General features: G+C 36.9%; 2 protein-coding genes and 1 long non-coding RNA gene across 8 annotated transcripts in view; all 3 read left to right on the top strand.

Annotated features, from left to right (window-relative positions):
* Positions 1-2,290, top strand: part of LOC121376111 (inositol polyphosphate-4-phosphatase type I A-like) — a 56,008-nt gene extending 53,718 nt beyond the window's left edge. For 5 of the 6 annotated variants that reach the window (XM_041503909.1, XM_041503907.1, XM_041503910.1 and 2 more), the window contains one exon: positions 610-2,290. In XM_041503909.1, the coding sequence (XP_041359843.1) occupies positions 610-742 (133 nt within the window). In that variant the 3' untranslated portion in view covers positions 743-2,290. The remainder of the gene's footprint in view (positions 1-609) is intronic. The other variant, XR_005958404.1, reaches the window with a different exon arrangement.
* Positions 2,291-2,310: 20 nt separating this feature from the next.
* LOC121376114 lies at positions 2,311-6,240 on the top strand. The gene is made up of 2 exons (XR_005958405.1): positions 2,311-3,387; positions 3,540-6,240. It is a non-coding gene; the product is annotated as an uncharacterized LOC121376114 (long non-coding RNA).
* A 1,070-nt stretch (positions 6,241-7,310) lies between these two features.
* LOC121376151 lies at positions 7,311-18,665 on the top strand. The gene is made up of 9 exons (XM_041503956.1): positions 7,311-7,436; positions 8,026-8,129; positions 9,355-9,484; positions 10,419-10,488; positions 13,089-13,207; positions 16,567-16,699; positions 17,054-17,114; positions 17,454-17,567; positions 18,202-18,665. The coding sequence occupies exons 1-9, from the start codon at positions 7,390-7,392 to the stop codon at positions 18,450-18,452; spliced, it is 1,029 nt and encodes a 342-aa protein (XP_041359890.1). The 5' UTR covers positions 7,311-7,389; the 3' UTR covers positions 18,453-18,665.
* The last annotated feature ends 14 nt before the right edge of the window (positions 18,666-18,679 follow it).

An 18,679-nucleotide genomic window follows, 5' to 3' on the forward strand; every position in this document is an offset into this window, starting at 1 on the left:
TTGCAGATTGTTTTGTTTTCCTTCTCTCTTTTTTTCAGTTTGACTTTGGGTTTGGGCATAACTCAGTGCTAGTGTATTGTGGGCTTTGGGATATTTTCCATCCCTATCAATGCCCCATAACTGGTTTATCAGACTGTGGTATGTGCTGTCCTGTTCAGTTCATTGGAAAGTGCATATTATTAAATATCCAGGGCTATTATTCAATGAAAAGTAGCCTATTTGGTGACAGCAAATTTCCTCTTTCTATTTTTGGAATAAGTATCACAATAATGATAGTTTATAAATGTGCTGAGGTGTCATTTAACAAATATTAGTTTGCTTTCTAATCTGACTTATTGCATGTTCATCTTTGGTACTGGGCTATTTCTGATTCCAACTAGTGCACCACAATTGTGGCCATTGTATGTGCTATCCTGTCTGTGGGATGGTGCATGTAAAAGATACCTTGCTACTAATGGAAAAATGTTGCGGGTTTCCAGTTTAATACTATGTCAGAATTACCAAATGTTGGATATACAATAGCCGATAATTAATAAAATCAGCATGCTCTAGTGGTGTTGTTTAACAAAACTTTACTTTACTTTCATAAATCTACTTGTTTCTTCACAGTGTTGGCTGTCGGAGAGAGAACCCGCTGAAGAATGCCGGAGTGCGGAAATACGCCTTTAACAGTCTCCAGCTACTGTACATCCCCAGACTGTACCGGCCACCCAGTGGAACGTACGGCAACACTCAGACATAATGAAGGCTCTGGCTTAGATAAAACACCACAAACAGCTTTATTTAATTCCATTTGTGTCTTGGACAACTTTATAGCTGAACACATCTTGTCATTTCATTTTCTGCCATTAGATGCATGACTTGTCTTTAACAAGGCCTAATACATGATCATTTATTTTAAAAAGCAAAGTGTGGAAAGTAGCAGACCCAACAAGAGGGAAATTTGAAGTGGTGTGTGTAGGAGGTAGAAGTCGGTTGGGGTAGGGAAGAGGATGTCAAATGGCTTGCCTATAAATAAGGATCAATGCTGGCTCTGGAAAGCTTGCCAGTTACTTATGAGAAAGTTCTCCACACTCTAAACAAAATTTAAATTGTAAATAGTTTTAGGTGTATCCTAGGCCATACATTTAGAGACTTAACAATAGTTTTAGGTGTATCCTAGGCCATAACATTTAGACTTAACAATAGTTTTAGGTGTATCCTAGGCCATACAATTAGAGACGTAACAATAGTTTTAGGTGTATCCTAGGTCATACATTTAGAGACTTAACACTTCACACCTCCCTCTTCCCCCCCCCCCCCCCCCCACCACCACCACCACTCTCACAAACCACTAACGCTACTAGTCTTGACTGTTTTATACCTTACATATTTGACCTGTTTTTTAAATGGACCGTATAGTACAGACTTTGGCACATATCACTCATCTTCCACATTGTTTATCAGGTGGAGTTTATTAGTGCAATGCAGGGACCTTCTGACTGCTGTAGACTCAGAGAAATATATATTCTAATTTTTACTATCATTTTTATGACAGTTTGGAAACAATAAGTCACATTTATCATATGATTCCTGTTCTGTTTGATTTGTCAACTCTATTATGCACTGCATAGGTCAAACCTTTAGTCAGTGGTAGTTTGTGAACAAATGCTTGCATTTTATCTGATGATACATTTTGTCAATCATTTCCCAGCCATGCAGTAGTTTGCCCATTCTAAAACCATTCGTTATGCAGGATTTAAGCTGTTGCTCGCCAAATGCAAATAAAAGTTGAATTTGTCAAATATATTTCATTACTAATCCAAAAAACCTCATTTTGTTAGTGTCTTGCCTATTAATAACCACCTTCGTTCATTGTGCTGACATTGTATATCTGTATGCATTTTTGTAATTGTATTTATCATATGACCATTCATCTGGCTATGTCTTTGAATGATCAGGGTGATAACCTCCCACCCCCACCCCCCCAAAAAAAAGAATCATTGCTCTTTTTACTTTAAAAGTGTGTTTTTTTTCTAGCTAGAGAAACCCTCAGTTACTGTGCTTTGATTCTTGTTTTACTCCCCACCCCTTTATTACAAACTAGGTATGGCCCTGGTGAAAGTATCTAAACATTTAACAATCAGAATGATTTTCATTATGTATGTTTGACCTTACATCAGGCAGTCAAACCTGTGTTAAATGGCTGCCAGGGTTTCTGCCAAAGGGTAAAACGGGTATGGTGCCATATCCAAAAGTTTTTGCAATTTTTTTTATTATTTTTTTTTTTTAATGTTAACCTCTTGACAAAATTAACTATTCTTATCATTACTGTATGATTTTTTAAATCCTAAATTTAACCCATTTTCTTTCTTGGGGAGGCCCTCCATACTGTGGTTGCATTCAATTTCCATAGTGCTATACCCAAAAATTTCTTTCTGGCAGAAACACTGGCCACCTAACAGGAGTAACAAAATAATGGTCTGGCAATGCAGTGGCTACTTAATACAGGTTAAAAAGTGCTATTATATTACACTAAACATAATCATTCTCTGTTATATTACACTAAATATAATCATTCTTCGTACGAGAAAGATTGGATTGGGCGTTGTGGTCATACACTGAGCTTTTCCCCCAAAATACAATTGCTGTACAACAGCCGAAGCTATACACACAACTGCCATGTGTATAGCCACTGCTGTGTTAAGTGACATGTAAAAGCCACTTTTATGTTAAGTGACAAAGAAGGCCCCATTCACTGAGGTTGTATTTATTTATCTTTCTTTGCAATATTTAGCACGATGTGTGTAGGTTAGTCAACTGGACCTGAGCGTCAAAAGATTCTTGCAAAGTGTGGCTTTCGGGTCAGTACAAAGAAGGTGGTCTGCAGTGCAGATCAAATAAGGAGAAGCGATCAGAAGAATGGGAAACTCATGTATTATATTATAGCTGATATGGCAAAATAGTACAATAGTTGCATAGGAGAGGTGACTATTTAGTACAGATGAATTAGTGATGTGTCATGATATGGCTGAATAGTAAGGTGGTTGCATGAGAGAGGGGTCTAATTAATACAGATTAATTAGTGCTGTTACATGATATAGCAGAATAGTACAGTGGTTGCATAAGAGAGGTGTCTAATTAATACAAATTAATTGGTGCTGTTACATGATACAGCAGACAAGTAAGGTGGTTGCATAAGAGAGGTGTCTAATTAATACAGATTAATTAGTGCTGTTACATGATATAGCAGAGTAGTAAGGTGGTTGCATAAGAGAGGTGTCTAATTAATACAGATTAATTAGTGCTGTTACATGATATAGCAGACAAGTAAGGTGGTTGCATAAGAGAGGTGTCTAATTAATATAGATTAATTAGTGCTGTTACATGATATAGCAGAGTAGTAAGGTGGTTGCATAATCATTTATAGTCTCTATGTGGCTATTTAATACAGATTAATTAGTGCTGTTGCATAATATAGCAGAAAAATAAGGTGGTTGCATAAGAGAGGTGTCTAAGACATTAATTAGTGCTGTTATGTGATATAGCAGAATAGTAAGGTGGTTGCATGAGAGAGGTGGCTATTTAATGCAGATTAATTAGTGCTGTTACATAATATAGCAGAAAAATAAGGTGGTTGGATAAAAGGTGGCTACTTAATAGATATTAATTAGTGCTGTTTCATAATATAGCTGAAAAGTAAGATGTTTGCATAAGAGAGGTGTCTCTTTAATACGGATTAATTAGTGATGTAACATGATATAGCAGAATAATAGGGTGGTTGCATAAGAGAGGTGGCTGGTTAATAAAGTGAGGAATAACAACCAGAACTGGCTTTATGCACTGTTTGCCAAAATGAGTGGAGTCTTTATTTAGCTTTTTCTCTCCTTTTGTTTTAAAGTATTTATTGGGGTGGATGGGTGGGGGTCATACAATACATGTAATAAATAAATAAAATAGTTTTCTTTTCTAATTTTTCAGGCATTTTGTTACCTTGTTTTGTTATGTTTTTTATGTTTCTCCTTTAAATCTGTAATGTGAAATCTAAAAGTTACTACACGATAAAAAGAGGTGCTAATTGTACAGTAAGTTAATAATAAGAATATTTGAAAAAATTCTCTCAAAATCCAGATGCAATGCTGTAGGACATGTTCTGTTTCAGTTTTACCAATGTTTAAATCAAAGTATATTTATCCAGTGAAAGAGTACTGGGATGCAACACCCACCCCAACATCATAATCTACCCAAAATGCAGAGATTACTAATACTGGAGGAATATAATTATTAATTAATATTTTTAGTGGTATAGAAGTGATGTTAATGTACTTTGGAATAGTCTGGGTACTCCTTTTTGAAGTTGCACGTCCTCCCTAGAAATAACCTGGATCCACCCTGATTATTGTATCAGTCAAAGTGAATTGTATTATAAAAGTTTATATTAAAACAATTTGAATGTTACGTACCATTAGACCATTATTGAGGGGTCGGGTATACAGTGAGATAGTATCATAGGGGCATATGTGGTTTTATTATCCACATAGTTCAAGATATGCAGGGAAATATAACCAGTATGACCCACATGTGTCATAATGATTTCATGTGCACAATGAATGACGTAATTTTGTGAATCGACGTCATAACTTAATGCGGCTTCCCCAGTATAAACACTTAACAAAATGACGTCATTTCGGAGAATGGCATGGTTTCATTGTCTCTTTTTAGTTACGTTTGAAATGTTTTGACATTGTCCTAGCTTGTTGTTAATAAAAATAATATTTTGGATAATGTGGATAATAAAGAAATGATTAGACTTGTGTGTGAATCATACTGATTTTACGAAACTCGTGTCAGGATTCATGAATTACCCTCGCCCTCACTCGGGTAATACAACAATCCTGACACTCGTACGACACTGTACGACACACAAGCTTCAGGGGCGTAGCGTGAGCTGGACCTGGGGGGTTCGAATATGAACCAAGTGGACCTTTTCCATTTTGTTTTTGCACCACCAGAAACTACATATGTATAAACCTTATGTTTTAGTTATGAAAGCGGACCATTTGCTTCAGCGAACCCACACACACACACACACCCAGTCTACACTCTTGAGTTTGTACAATAATCTATATATCAGTTGAGAATGTGAGTATGTAGGGCTCATCATGAACAAGAAGAGGAGGGTGGGGCCTGGATCAGATATAAGCTTGTATGGGGAGTATTGAACAAAACAGTTTTAAGAGCCACTGCATTAGACACACGTACAGTGAAACTCCTCTAAACCGGACACTAGGGACCAATAAAAATGTCTGGTATTAAGAGGGATCTGGTTTAGAGAGGTTAAGTTCTGTACTGGTTTTTAAAAAGGGACTCTGTAAAATGTCCGGTTTTGAATGAATTCCGATTTGCAAAGGGTCCGATCTTGAGAGGTTTTACTGTATTTAGAAATTACCAAAACTGGTAAATTAATAATTCCTTATTAACCACCATTTGTTGATATTGTTACCATTTGTTAACTGTACATACATGTGTGGATATTTATTATCTGTCAGTTGTTTTTTATTTTTCACAGTAGTAAAGTGAATAGGTAGTTAAATGCTATTTAACAGCAGCAGCAATTCAAGAGGTCATAATGTTTGTATCAAATAGTTGTCATAATGTCAGGTGCAGCATGAGTCTTGATTACAATTTCAAGTTGTCATTTCTGTGGCAGTTTTTTTACTTTACAGGCATAATTCAGGTAATATTTACACATATTTTTATCTCCAATTGTTACAAAAATAATAATAATCTTTTTAAGCTACATAATTTGTCAATGAATAGGTTATTTTAAAATGTATTCATAATAAAATGAACTATTTAAAATGTATTCATAATAAAATGCACTGTAATGAGATTGTATTTTTAATTTTTATTGTTTTAACATCATGATCTGTAGTCTTTTCCTAGAAGTAAGTGACATTTTTTTACTATGGTATGTACTACTATCTATTTATTTTGGAACCCAATGTTTTATAAAGTACAAACAAAAATAGTGCTTTTTATATTTCCAAAACACTTCTACTTTCCTTTTTCTGTCAAATGAAACTGAAATTCTTTTCGAGAAACATTGTTCATGAAGGCTGGGAAGGACTATAGCTTTAAAAACTTAACAGGGTGTTTATATATTTCATAATGTATCTGATTAAATGTATCTTTAGGTTGTATTGGAGTTTTAAAAAAAATACCTATCAATGATGATTTGTAATAAAGTTGTTGAAGTTTTCTTTGTTTTGATTTCTCTGTTCCATTTACCCCCATTTCACCACATAAAAGGGATAACATGCAGCAACTTCTGGTAACTTCTTCCTGTTTACATTGATAGCATATGTGGTGAGTGCTATATCACTTGACTACATCCCACTATCAAGAAGGCAAGGTGGTATTTCCCCCTGTGGTATGTGCTGTCCTGGCTGTGGGAAAGTGTATAATATATTGTATATTATAAAAGATCCCTTGCTGCTAATGGAAAAATGTAGAGAATTTCTTTGATGACTACGCATCAGAATGACCAAATGTCTGACATCAAATAGCCGATGATTAATTTATCAATGTGCTCTGGTGATGTTGTTAAACAAAACAAACTTTTAACTCTAAATGTAAACAAGGTTTGGGTTGCCTGCACCAATTCTAGTTTCGATGTTTTTATTCACAAAAGATATTTTTAGAAAATATTTGTCCTAAGACATTTTTAAAAATCAATTCATTAAATAAGGTAACAGTTTTATATAAAAAAAAAAAACATTCATCCATATTCTTCCGGGTTTTTTTTTCCTTTTTCTCTCTTTTTTTTTTTTTTTTTTTTTTTTTTTTTTTTTTTTAACATAACAATAGTATATAATGCTTGACATCCAATAGCCAATAATTAATAAATCGATGTTCTTTAGTGGTGTGTTAAAATAAACTTTAACTTTTTATTTACGCCATTATTGAGTTTAGGAAATATGTGACGTAGATTAGAAAGAAATGTTTTATTTAACGACACACTCGACATATTGTATTTATGGCGTCAGATATATGGTTAACCACCACACAGATATTGAGAGAGGAAACCTGCTGTCGCTACTTCATGGACTACTCTTTTCGATTAGCAGCAAGGGATCTTTTATATGCACCATCCCAGACAGGGTAGCACATACCACGGCCTTTGATATACCAATCGTGGTGCACTGGCTGGAATGAGAAATAGCCCAATGTGCCCACCGACGGGGATCGATCCCACATCGACCGTGCATCGAGCGAGGGCTTGACCACTGGGCTACGTCCCGCCCCGTGACGTAGATTACGTCACAAAGAAAGAACAATACATGTCGCCTTGACAACGTTAAAACCATCCTGCCGTGTAGTAATATTTAATTCTTCATTAACCTGAAGATGGAGAACGATACATCCTTGATTTTCAAAGAAGAAACCCTCAACAAGTAACCAGGATATTTTGTAACAATTATTAGCTTATTTACAAAAAAAAAAAAAAGAGAAATGCTTTAAAATACCGGTTATTACAGTTCGCGACTCGGCAAACGGCTATTTCGTTTTCAACAGCAGAAAAGAACCACAACATACATAATGCATTTTGGATGAGATACATACATAATATAAAATAATGCACGTCGTAAGAGCCTTGCGATGGCCCAAAATATGTCCTGCAACCGATGTTATGGCACGTCACACAATCGCTTCATTTTGTAGCGATAATCGTTAGAGAGTAGGACGGCTATATTAGTTATTTTGTACACTTGATCTAGGGTATAGTTTAACAGACCTAAAAGAATATATCACGTTCTTTGATATGTCAATCGAATTTCTTTGGGTGGTGTAATTTGGGTCCATCAAAAAGGGTCGATCCTACAACCTATCACACCTCGAGCTCTACCATCAGAGCCACACACTCATGGTATCACACCCGTAGTTATTTGGGTTTTTTTAAAAACCTAACAAAAATAAAAATTGAAGTATAAAATAAGTCACGCTAACAATGATTCTGACGCTAACGTTGTTTCCATATGACAGGAACACTGAGTTCTCGGCGCTGACACAAGCCTGTCGAATTGTGCTGGACGCTGAACGAAATCGAGCCGAGGCCTACAATAAGGCGGCCCGGCTCTTCTTCAAAGGTGAGTGATGTCACTTCTTATTTAATAACAATACGTTAATACTCACTCACACACACACACACACACACACACACACACACACACACACACACACACACACACACACACACACTTTCTCTCTCTCTCTCTCTCTCTCTCTCTCTCTCTCTGTTTTCTTTCTTTCTTTTTTAAGCTTTTTAAGATAGTTTCATTGACCACACACACACACACACACACACACACACACACACACACACACACTAAAAACATTTCTTTGCGCCTTCGATCTCAGTTAGCCCCCCCAATATTTACCTTCTTCCACACACACCAAAACTTTTTAAACAACACCCTACCTCCATCATTCCCTTAGTCGATCCCGACTAAGGTTTTAAAAGGCTTAAAATAAAAAAGTTTTAGAATACACACACACATACACATGTATATATATAGTCACATGGACCAAGGTAAGTAAAGGTGCCCTATATTAAAAGTTGTCCCGTCCTAAAAATGAATTTGAACTAAATCCAGTCCTGATTGGATCTAATCATTCGGTACCCAAATGCCAACAAGTAACAAGTAAAATCTAAATTTACCAGACAATCAGATCCACCAAACGTCCCATCCATAGAAATGATAACTTTTAAGGTGGTAACCCTATAGACGACTTCTGGTACACATAAAATCTTTATGACTTCAGAAATTATTGCAACGTCACAGACACTTGTTTCATAGAGTGGCGGTTAGATACCATGTATCTTACAGTGAGTTGTTTTAAACTGTATCTAACGAGCGAAAGGGAGTTTGATACGTTTTTAAACAACGAGTTGTAAGATAAATAGTATCTAACGGACACGAATGTATTATTCTATTTCTTAAATATCCTCAAAAACCAGGTTTTAAGCAAATTTTAACATCTTTTCCGACTAAAAGTTATTTACAGTCCTTTCAGTTGTATTTAATAGACAAATGATTGTCAGGTTAACTATACGTCACAGTGTAGTCGATTTCGATTGTGCTGTGTTTTCATTGGATGTATGACATTGGTGACATGTATAAACAAGTATGTGTTATAAAAAATAACGAATGATGTTCTCACCAGCGGGTGTGTAAGAAATTCTATTATAACTTTATCCAGATGTATTACAGGTTTGTAAATTAACCAGACTTGGTGTCCATTTTCACAGTACAGTATTTTCACTATACAGTATTTTCCTACTACATTGGTAATAAGTTAGTTGTGGTTTAGGTGGTCGTAAGATCGGCATCAACAACGTCAGCAGACGACTGGGAAAGCAGATCAAAATGGTAGCAGACGATCTGAATGGAGTCTGGTCAGAAAACAAAACCATGATAAACATGCTCGATGTTATTTCCACGTAAGCAATGACGTTTGTGTATAGTTCACTTTTAGCCAGTTACCAACAGAACTAATTAACAATAAATAATAAAACTGTATAGTCAACAGAATACCTACCGGATAGAGACAGAAGGGACATTTGCTCATAAAAAATACGAAGAAAAACACTTTGTATAAGCCTAGTTTAAAAGTGTCCTTCTTGTTTATGTAGAAAATACATGTATATTCCCTGATTCGTTTTTTCACTAACACATACATATTTTAGGCAGGGTACGGCCATGTTGAAGACAACACATGATAGCATGTTTAGACCGTACATCTACATAATTAAAACTGAACTGAACGACAAAGGAAATGCGAATGTGTGGTGTGTGTTTTTTGTTTTTTAAGATGGGCCTAAAATGTTCACAATACACTGACAACTTTAAATAGACACAAAACCTAAAGTGATTCATTCTAAATTAATGTTCGTGTTTCGTTTCTTGTTCAGTATTCAGTACTCAGTGGCGGATCCAGAAAAATCCGTTGGGGGTGGGGGGGGGGGGGGGGGGGGGGGGGGGGGGGGGGGGGGGGAGCAATAACATGTGACAGAAGGCCACAAACATTCCGGAAGGGATTCATCGGTTTCTCCAACGTAAATAATGAAAAAAGAAAAGAAACCAATAACTGTCGCAAAATTTAGGGGAGGGGGTTGCGGGCCCCTGGACCCCTACTTAGAGCCGCCACTGGTACTAAGTAGTTTTATCCTTTGTAGAAGCCCATAAAGAAGTTAATGATTCTGAGGTGCTAAACTCTCTTCAATGATCGAACTGTTATTTTTTTGAATACGTGTACATATATTTTGAATGAATGAATGAACATTTCATTCAACATTCTTAATGAAACTTAGCTGACACAATGTTCTAGCTACTAATTCTTAAACAACTAACACTAGTACTATTCGTTTGTTTTAGACAAAACAAAGAGAGCTTGATGAAGTTGCAAGAAAGTGGAGAAACAAATAGCGATGCCAGAAAAGAAAAGGTATAGTGAAACAGGAGACTGTTTGTTTTGTTTAACGACACCACTATAGCACATTGATTTATTGATTATCTGCCATTGGCTGTCAAATATTTGGTAAATTTGACATACAGTCTTAGAGAGGAAACCCGCTAATTTGTTTTCATTAGTAGCAAAGGATCTTATATATGCACCATTCCAAAGACATGATAGCACATACCACGGCCTTTGATATACCAGTCGTGATGCATTGGCTGGAACGAGAAATATCCCAATGGGCCCATCGACGGGGATCGATCCTAAACAGACCGCGCATCAGGCGAGCGCTTTACCCGCCCCGTAGAGTGAAACAAGCAATACTATTGAAGCCATTTAAGCGTACAAGATGGAGTGGTGGCATCTCTATGTTCCTTCGGCTAACCCTAACCACGAGGGAACATAGAACTCAGATGCCAAAAAGTGTGTGTGTGTGGGGGGGGGGGGGGGGGGGTACACACGCATATATAAATACATGTATAAATATATATAAAAAACCATCGCTGCTCCCACAAAGTGAAGGGGACACATCCCCCCCCCCCACCCCCCGCTTCCTACGCCAGTGCCGGAGTGGTCAACCCCGCCCCCCACTTCCAGTGCTGAAGCAAATCTTAGCATTCGGGGGGGGGGGGGGGGAAAAAACGACGTTTGGTAATAATAAGCAAATATACACCTCGTCATAAATATCGCACCACACATTTTAAAGTAAAATTAGAAAATATAAGTTTCGGTTTTTTAAACTACAAGTATATATTTAATATACTACAACATCTGTGAACATAATATCACAAACACACCCTGTTCCGAGCTGCACGTGCATGCTCAGTCGAGCATGATTGATCCGGGGGTCGGTTTGCTAACAATGCAGTATGCACATAGCCTCTTTTGGTGTATGTTATGTTGGCAGACACAGCTAAAATTTGATTTTAGGCATAAATTAAGCTTTATTTTGACCAACCAGTGAAATGCCCAAGCGTCCAATGCCTCTGAACCAAAGATGGCGAATTATTAGTATGCACCAGACTGGTATGTCATGTCGTGCTATTGGAACACAATTGAACATTAATCACACTGTCATCAGCAGGCTAATACGTAAACATACTGCTTCCGGTGAAGTGAAGGATGCACCGAGGTCTGGACGTCCCAGAAAAACCAATGACAGGGAAGACCGTGCTCTCGTACGCCAAGCCAGACGAAGCCCAAAGTCTACTTGTACACAGCTGCGACATGGATGGCATCCATACAACAGAGTGTCCATCAGCACCATCAGACGACGCCTAAATTCTGCAGGATTGAGAGCAAGACGACCAATCAGACGTCCACTCCTCACAAATCAGCACCGCCATGCCCGTTTAGCCTGGTGCCAAGCACGTAATCGCTGGAACATGAGGACATGGAGAAGGATCCACTGGTCCGATGAAAGCAGATTTTTGCTGCATCATACAGACGGGAGGGCACGAGTTTGGAGGCAGAGAGGCACAGCATATGATCAGAGGAACATTCAAGCTGAGGTTCCATTTGGGGGTGGATCCGTCATGGTGTGGGGGGTGTTGTTCCTATGATTGTAAACTTGACCTCATCACAGTTCCCGGAACACTGAATGGACAGATGTACCAGAACTTGATCCTGGACGGTGCTGTTGTGCCTCATTTCGATAACCATGCTCTCGCCACACGTCCAGTCTTCATGGACGATAATGCCAGACCACACCGTGCTCGAGCTGTTGTTCAGCATCTCCAACACAACGCCATTGAGACACTACCATGGCCTGCCAGAAGTCCAGACCTAAATCCTATTGAGCATTTGTGGGACATTTTGGGACGTAGGGTGAGAGCAAGGGATCCTCCAGTTCAGAACCTTCAGGAATTGACCCATGCATTGCATGATGAGTGGCAGCAGATCCCTCAACAGAGCATCAGACGTCTGGTGACAAGCATGAGAAGGCGTGTAGAACATGTTATCCAAGTGCGAGGCGGTTACACCAGATACTGAATTAGCCAGTCATTGTGGACCTTACTAGTGTGTTTGACATTAATGAAATGTGAACTGTGTTGTGTGTCTGTTGTAACGACCCCGGCAGCCATACTTATTTCACCGTATTTTACGGTGATTTTAGTGAACTTTACTTTGCTACAATTAAACCCTCATTTAGTGCTCAAATTCGGTCTTGTGTTGTAAATTTTCTGACTGAACGCTCACATGAGGCCATATAAACAGTTTAATGTGCTTTTCTAAGCACCATTTTTATGAGGCTGAAGATCCAGTTTTACTTAGTGAACAAAATTGGGTGGTGCGATATTTATGACGAGGTGTATATAAATAAACGTTGTTATCCATTTGTTTTTTACTTAATAATTTCAGCCTGCTCTCCAACAAAAATGGGAGCCTCCACCCCAGAAAAAAACACAACCCATTTAGTGATACTTTTCGTTTAGAATTTAAACTATTTATTAGTATGAGTGTTGTTTGTTTTTATTATTTGTGTGTGTGTGGGGTGGGGTGGGGGGGTGGGGATTTTTTTTTTATATCATTATTTAAATTCCCTGTGTACAAACTGTTAATCGAACATGAACGCTTGATGTTTACAGTGTTATAATGCGGTTGTTTCCCAGTATGAAGACGAGGAGTGCAAGAAGTTGAACCATCTCAAGATGGCGCTGATTGAGTTCCTCGACAGACTGGAAGTCACCTTACCCAGAATCACGTTGTACGGCAGGCACTTCATGAATATGTATACCACGGGTGTCACGATACACCTACCTTACGACTCACCTTCATATCACGATACATAACCCGCGATACGATATGTATACCACGGGTGTCACGATACACCTACCTTACGACTCACCTTCATATCACGATACATAACTCGCGATACGATATGTATCATTTCATTTCGACTTATTTCCGTGCTTATAATCCAATTACGGTTCAAGCACGCTGTCCTGGGCACACACACCTCAGCTACCTGGGCTGTCTGTCCAGGACAGTGAATTAGTGGTTAGTGAGAGAAAAGAGGGTGTAGTGGTCTTACACCTACCCATTGAGTCGTTAAAACTCGCTCTGGATGGGAGCCGGTACCGGACTGCGAACCCAGTACCTACCAGTCTTATGTCCTATGGCTTAACCACGACACCACTGAGGCCGGTGATATGTATCACGATGCCTAATTTACGGTGTTTCCCACATCATAGACATTTTGACAGGCACATAGAGGTATATTCTCTGTCCACTTCACTGTTTTTTCCTGTGTTGGTAAATCGATACAAAATTAAAACAGGAATCGATACATGGTCAAATATGAATCGATCGATACACAAGCAAGGGTATCGTGTATCATATCATCCGCAGTGGTATCGTGATGCATCAATGCATCGTGACACTCCTAATATATAATATAGGAAATACTTTCTTTAAAGGTGCAGATCCTAGTGTCAGCACGTAAAATGGATATTAAAGGGACATTCCCGAGTTTGCTGGAATTTTTAAGATGTTATCGACTATCAAAGACTTTTTAACGATTGTAATTACATACCAATGTATATGTTTCTGCATAAAATATTAGTGCCTCTATATTAAACGTGTTTCTGATCGTTCTAATATTATGTACTAGGTTAAATTTCATTTTATTTCCTAAATATATATTGTTTCGTACGTACAAAATTATATGAAGACAAAATCCAGTTTGGGCTTTTTACAAACAGTAACACAACCAGAAACACAGTGATTATACATACACTGATATTCTAAACAAGAAAATATATTTAATATGTAAGTTTAATCGTAGAAATATTTTATTACAATGCAGCAAAGTCAGGAATGTCCCTTTAATTTGAGTTAATCTACAGACCTACAACACATTTGAATACGGTTACAACTTTGACAGGCTAAAGTCTGTGACGTTTAAACGGGAAAATACCGTCCACAAATAGACTAGAGCTTGTCTCAATAACCATTATTTCTCAGACGAACGTGCGTTTTTAAAGTTATGAAAAATGCATTTTGGGATATTACAAAAACCTGGATGACCAGAACAACCCCGGTGAACGAAAATTAATATTCTGAATAATAAAAGTAGTTAATTCTAATTTAAATAATCAAAAACAGTTTTAATAGTGAAAAATACGTCTTAATGTTTAAAAACTAGGGTCTGTCACTTTAAACGCCAAAACAACAACTTGGGGTTTCACAACACCTTGTTCTATCTAGCTTATACGTGCATGAGCGATTTTATAATCTTTATATTCATTCATTCAATATTTTATTCCCGTCTCACCTTTTTAAAAATCACATACATGTTATATAAAAATATAAAACAATATACATAATATTTTAAAATCCACTCAATACAGAGTTATGAGATACGATAATATTATACAAATAAAAGAACATTAAAATGAAAGATAAAAAATGAAATATAATAGTTACAACTTTTCAAATAAATACATTTTTCTTACTTTTAAAATCTGTGCACAGGTTTTGGCACAAGATCGCATAATAAAATTGTTGGAAAATAAAAATATTATTTTATCATGACAACTAAAACCACTAAAATTATCATTAATTACCGCAGCGTTGTTAAATAAAATTGTTCTAAAATAATTTTTTAATTTTCGATAAAATTATTACAATAAAAACATTTTCTAGAATATTTTCGTATCTCCCCGTTTCAATTCTAAGAGGTGCCACACCGCACCTAAATTTGGCAAACGCACTTCTATGAGCAATAGGTAAAAATGATGTACAATAAAATTCAGTTATATATTTGTTTTTAAATAAATTGTAAGTTCGAAGTTTGTTACCTCCTTTTCTATTAATACTAGTATCCCTTCGAACCTTATTTAATCAATCTGTTTCAAATTTGGTTAACATAGCGGATAACAGGCTATTCAACACTCTTCGTTTGCTCAGTTTTAGGGAAGCCATTCTGAATAAATATTTGTTTTACATAAAAGTTCCAATTTTTAAAATTCCTTTTCGTATTACACATTTGTTCACCCCATAAAAATATTTTCTTACCAACTGTAAAATGTTCACAATTAACAATTCGACACCACTGTGCAATAACGACTTTCCACTGTCTAAGTGAAGAAGGAACCCAACCCATATATGATCATTTGGTCACGGTTGTCAAACTTGAATGGGCGAATGTATATATGGCTTCTCACTTAGTGTCTGCCCCAACATGCCAGCACCATCTATTCAAAACATCATTTGGACTATATCTGGCAGAAATACGTGCTTCAATATGTTAATGGTTTTATTGTTCAGGTTAGAGGGATGAGATGGCAGGAATAACATTTGGCTGGACCTAAAGCTCAAATTTGGCCACGAATGATAATTATACATGTATTAAAGGTCATAATTATGCATGTATAAAGGTCATAATTATGCATATATAAAGGTCATATACATGTACATGTACACGGACATTCAAGACTTCTCGTGTGAGTTTGTCTCAAGTTTAATGATACTGGATTTTGAAAAGGTTTTAACTAGAAATACCCTATAGTCTTGTAATTATGATTTCTTATTAACATGCGGTCACGAACAGAGGTCTTAAAGGGTCAGACCCTAGTTTTTAAACACTAAGGCATAATTTTTACCTAGACTCTATTTTCAACCCGTAAAAATGGACACTAAATTTGGTTAATTTACAAACCTGTAACAAATTTGGATACAGCAGAGTGAAACAAAGAGTCTGTAACGTTGAAATAAACTTAAACATAGACTAAAACGCGACTCCATAACAGTCACTTCTCAGACGCACGTGTGTTTTTAAAAATATAAGAAATATTTTTTTGTGGTATTTGGAACACCAGGATAACCAGAGAACAATAAAATATAAGTAATCTTTGATTTCAGTGATCATAAACGGCTCTAATAGTGAAAAAGATGCCTTAGTGTTCAAAAACTAGGGTATGTCCCTTTAATATAAAAGCTGGACGTGGCCTTGCATTAACATTACTGGAACTGAGTACAAAACCCGTGTTTTTGTATAGTGCAGTTATATTTTGACAACGCGGTCACACAGGACAACAACGTAAGTAATATGTTTTATTTCAGCGAAAGAGCAGGAAAAGGCAGCCATTTTTGTGATAGTTGGGTCGACCTCAAACGCCTAAACACAGAAGATATCGTGAAACAAAGAATATCACATTTACTCAGCGCCCGTAGGCCTACTTGTGATTTATCAAAGGTAATCAAACATAAAATTAAATGTCATGTACCTTTGTTCTAGTTTTATGTTGTTTTAGTTTGCATCTGTTATTGCTGAAATTGATGGTAAGGAATAACTAATTCCAATAATTTGATTTTTGCATAGTTCATTGAAATATTGGAGCGTTGATAAATACATAAATACATGACACGAAAAGCATTTTGAATTTATATCAGTGTACTCATCTTCGTAAACCAAGCTACGATTCCGTTAGTATAGCATGGCATGGCATAGCATAGCATACGGAATGGTACCTTTGGCTTGCGAACATGCAATGTACTATTGTCGTGTATTTCGTTTATAAATTATCTGAAGAGTTATTTTCTTTTACAGGATGACATTTCCTGTTCTAACTCATCATTTGAGGAACAGCAGAATGATCACTCTAACAACGGTAATTTACTTACTTGTCTAAATTTAAAACACCCCAAACAACCCAAAACATACGCATTTAATAATGGATTTTTTAATCTTGACCCACCTTTGGTGCTAATGAACAGTATTTGTTTTATAATTTATGGGGTCTTTTTAGACCATAACAATGGGAACTTTAAGTTTTAAACTGAAAGAACACTTTGTATTTTTTCCAGATATGTCTGCCCCTACCGTCATTAATCACGGCGTTGTAGTTCCATTTGTTACTGACTGTTCCGGGTAATGGAGTAATTACTGCTGTAACAACGTGTGTTTTATTAACAGGTTTTTAAATTGTTATTTTGATTTTTAAACACAGGTAGAACAAACACCACGGCGTGTCATATTCCCGTGGCCCTCATGAGCAACGTCACTGTCATAGCCACCGACAACTTCAAGAGGTTCGAGAGAAACCAAATCAGTCTTCGACGAGGTAATGCTAGTTTCAGACTATCAACTGTCACGACGGAGTTGGCCAAGTCGACAGTTGCGTTGTAATATCCCTATTTCCCTCCCAACTTACGACGGGTGCGCTCAGATTAACAACTAATCAGTCGTAGGACTTGTATGCCATGATAATCGAATTTTAAGAGTTCTCAGACTAGGAACTGGACAGTCGTAGAAGTCGAGAGATCGTCGTGTTGGCCAACTCCGTTGTGACAATTGATAGTCTGAGACTAGCATAACATTCACAGTATGCAGTCAAATGCCAGCCCTTGATGTCTCCTTAGCCCAGGATATGTTGAGGTGTAAAATGGTCCCATAGAATAATTTTTACAAAAAAACCTACTGTTTATCTCGACCCACTGACATCTCGACAAATTTGGTTACGTCCCTTTAGCTTTAAGATAACGATAAGAGAATCATGATGACATTGATTATCAATCGATATTATGTTTTATATTTCAAATTTTTAATAGCTTCTTTTATCCAAGTGTATTACATATGAATCCACTTCCATCTTAACAGTTTTAAACTTAGAAAAGCACCCTTAAACAAACTTCCTCTTCTCTTTCCTATGTGCTGAATGTAAACTACAATACCTTGCATTATATTGATTCTTTCAGGCATGATACTCAAACAGATTCTGGCTGCTAATCAAGATGGCTACGCCCATGGTTACAAAACATCCGGCAAGTTTTACTCGGATAAGAAGTATGGCTATTACCCAGCGAACAAAGTGGTCCTTTATGAACCTAAAGCTATGGGCGAGCCTAAAGCTATAAGCGAGCCAAGACCTAAAGGCGAGCTGAAACCTATAGGCGACTGGAAAACATTGCATCCTCCATATTCTCAAACGATTTCTTCGAGTAGCTGAAACAGTTTAATATATTTTACTGAAAAGATCACATATATATTACATGTCGAATGTATGTTTTAAAGTAATAACAGCAAATTTTGACTGCAGCCAAAACCTTCATCCATTGTATCAGGAGTTTAACTGTTTTACTGGCAGTGAAACCCATATTACATCTCTGTATATTATACAGGCGTAGCTAATCTAGTTGCGAATTAAATTTAATCTTGAAAACCTGTTTTCTCTTA

This window comes from Gigantopelta aegis, chromosome 6 (genome assembly GCF_016097555.1).
Source record: "Gigantopelta aegis isolate Gae_Host chromosome 6, Gae_host_genome, whole genome shotgun sequence".
NCBI lineage: Eukaryota > Metazoa > Mollusca > Gastropoda > Neomphalida > Peltospiridae > Gigantopelta > Gigantopelta aegis.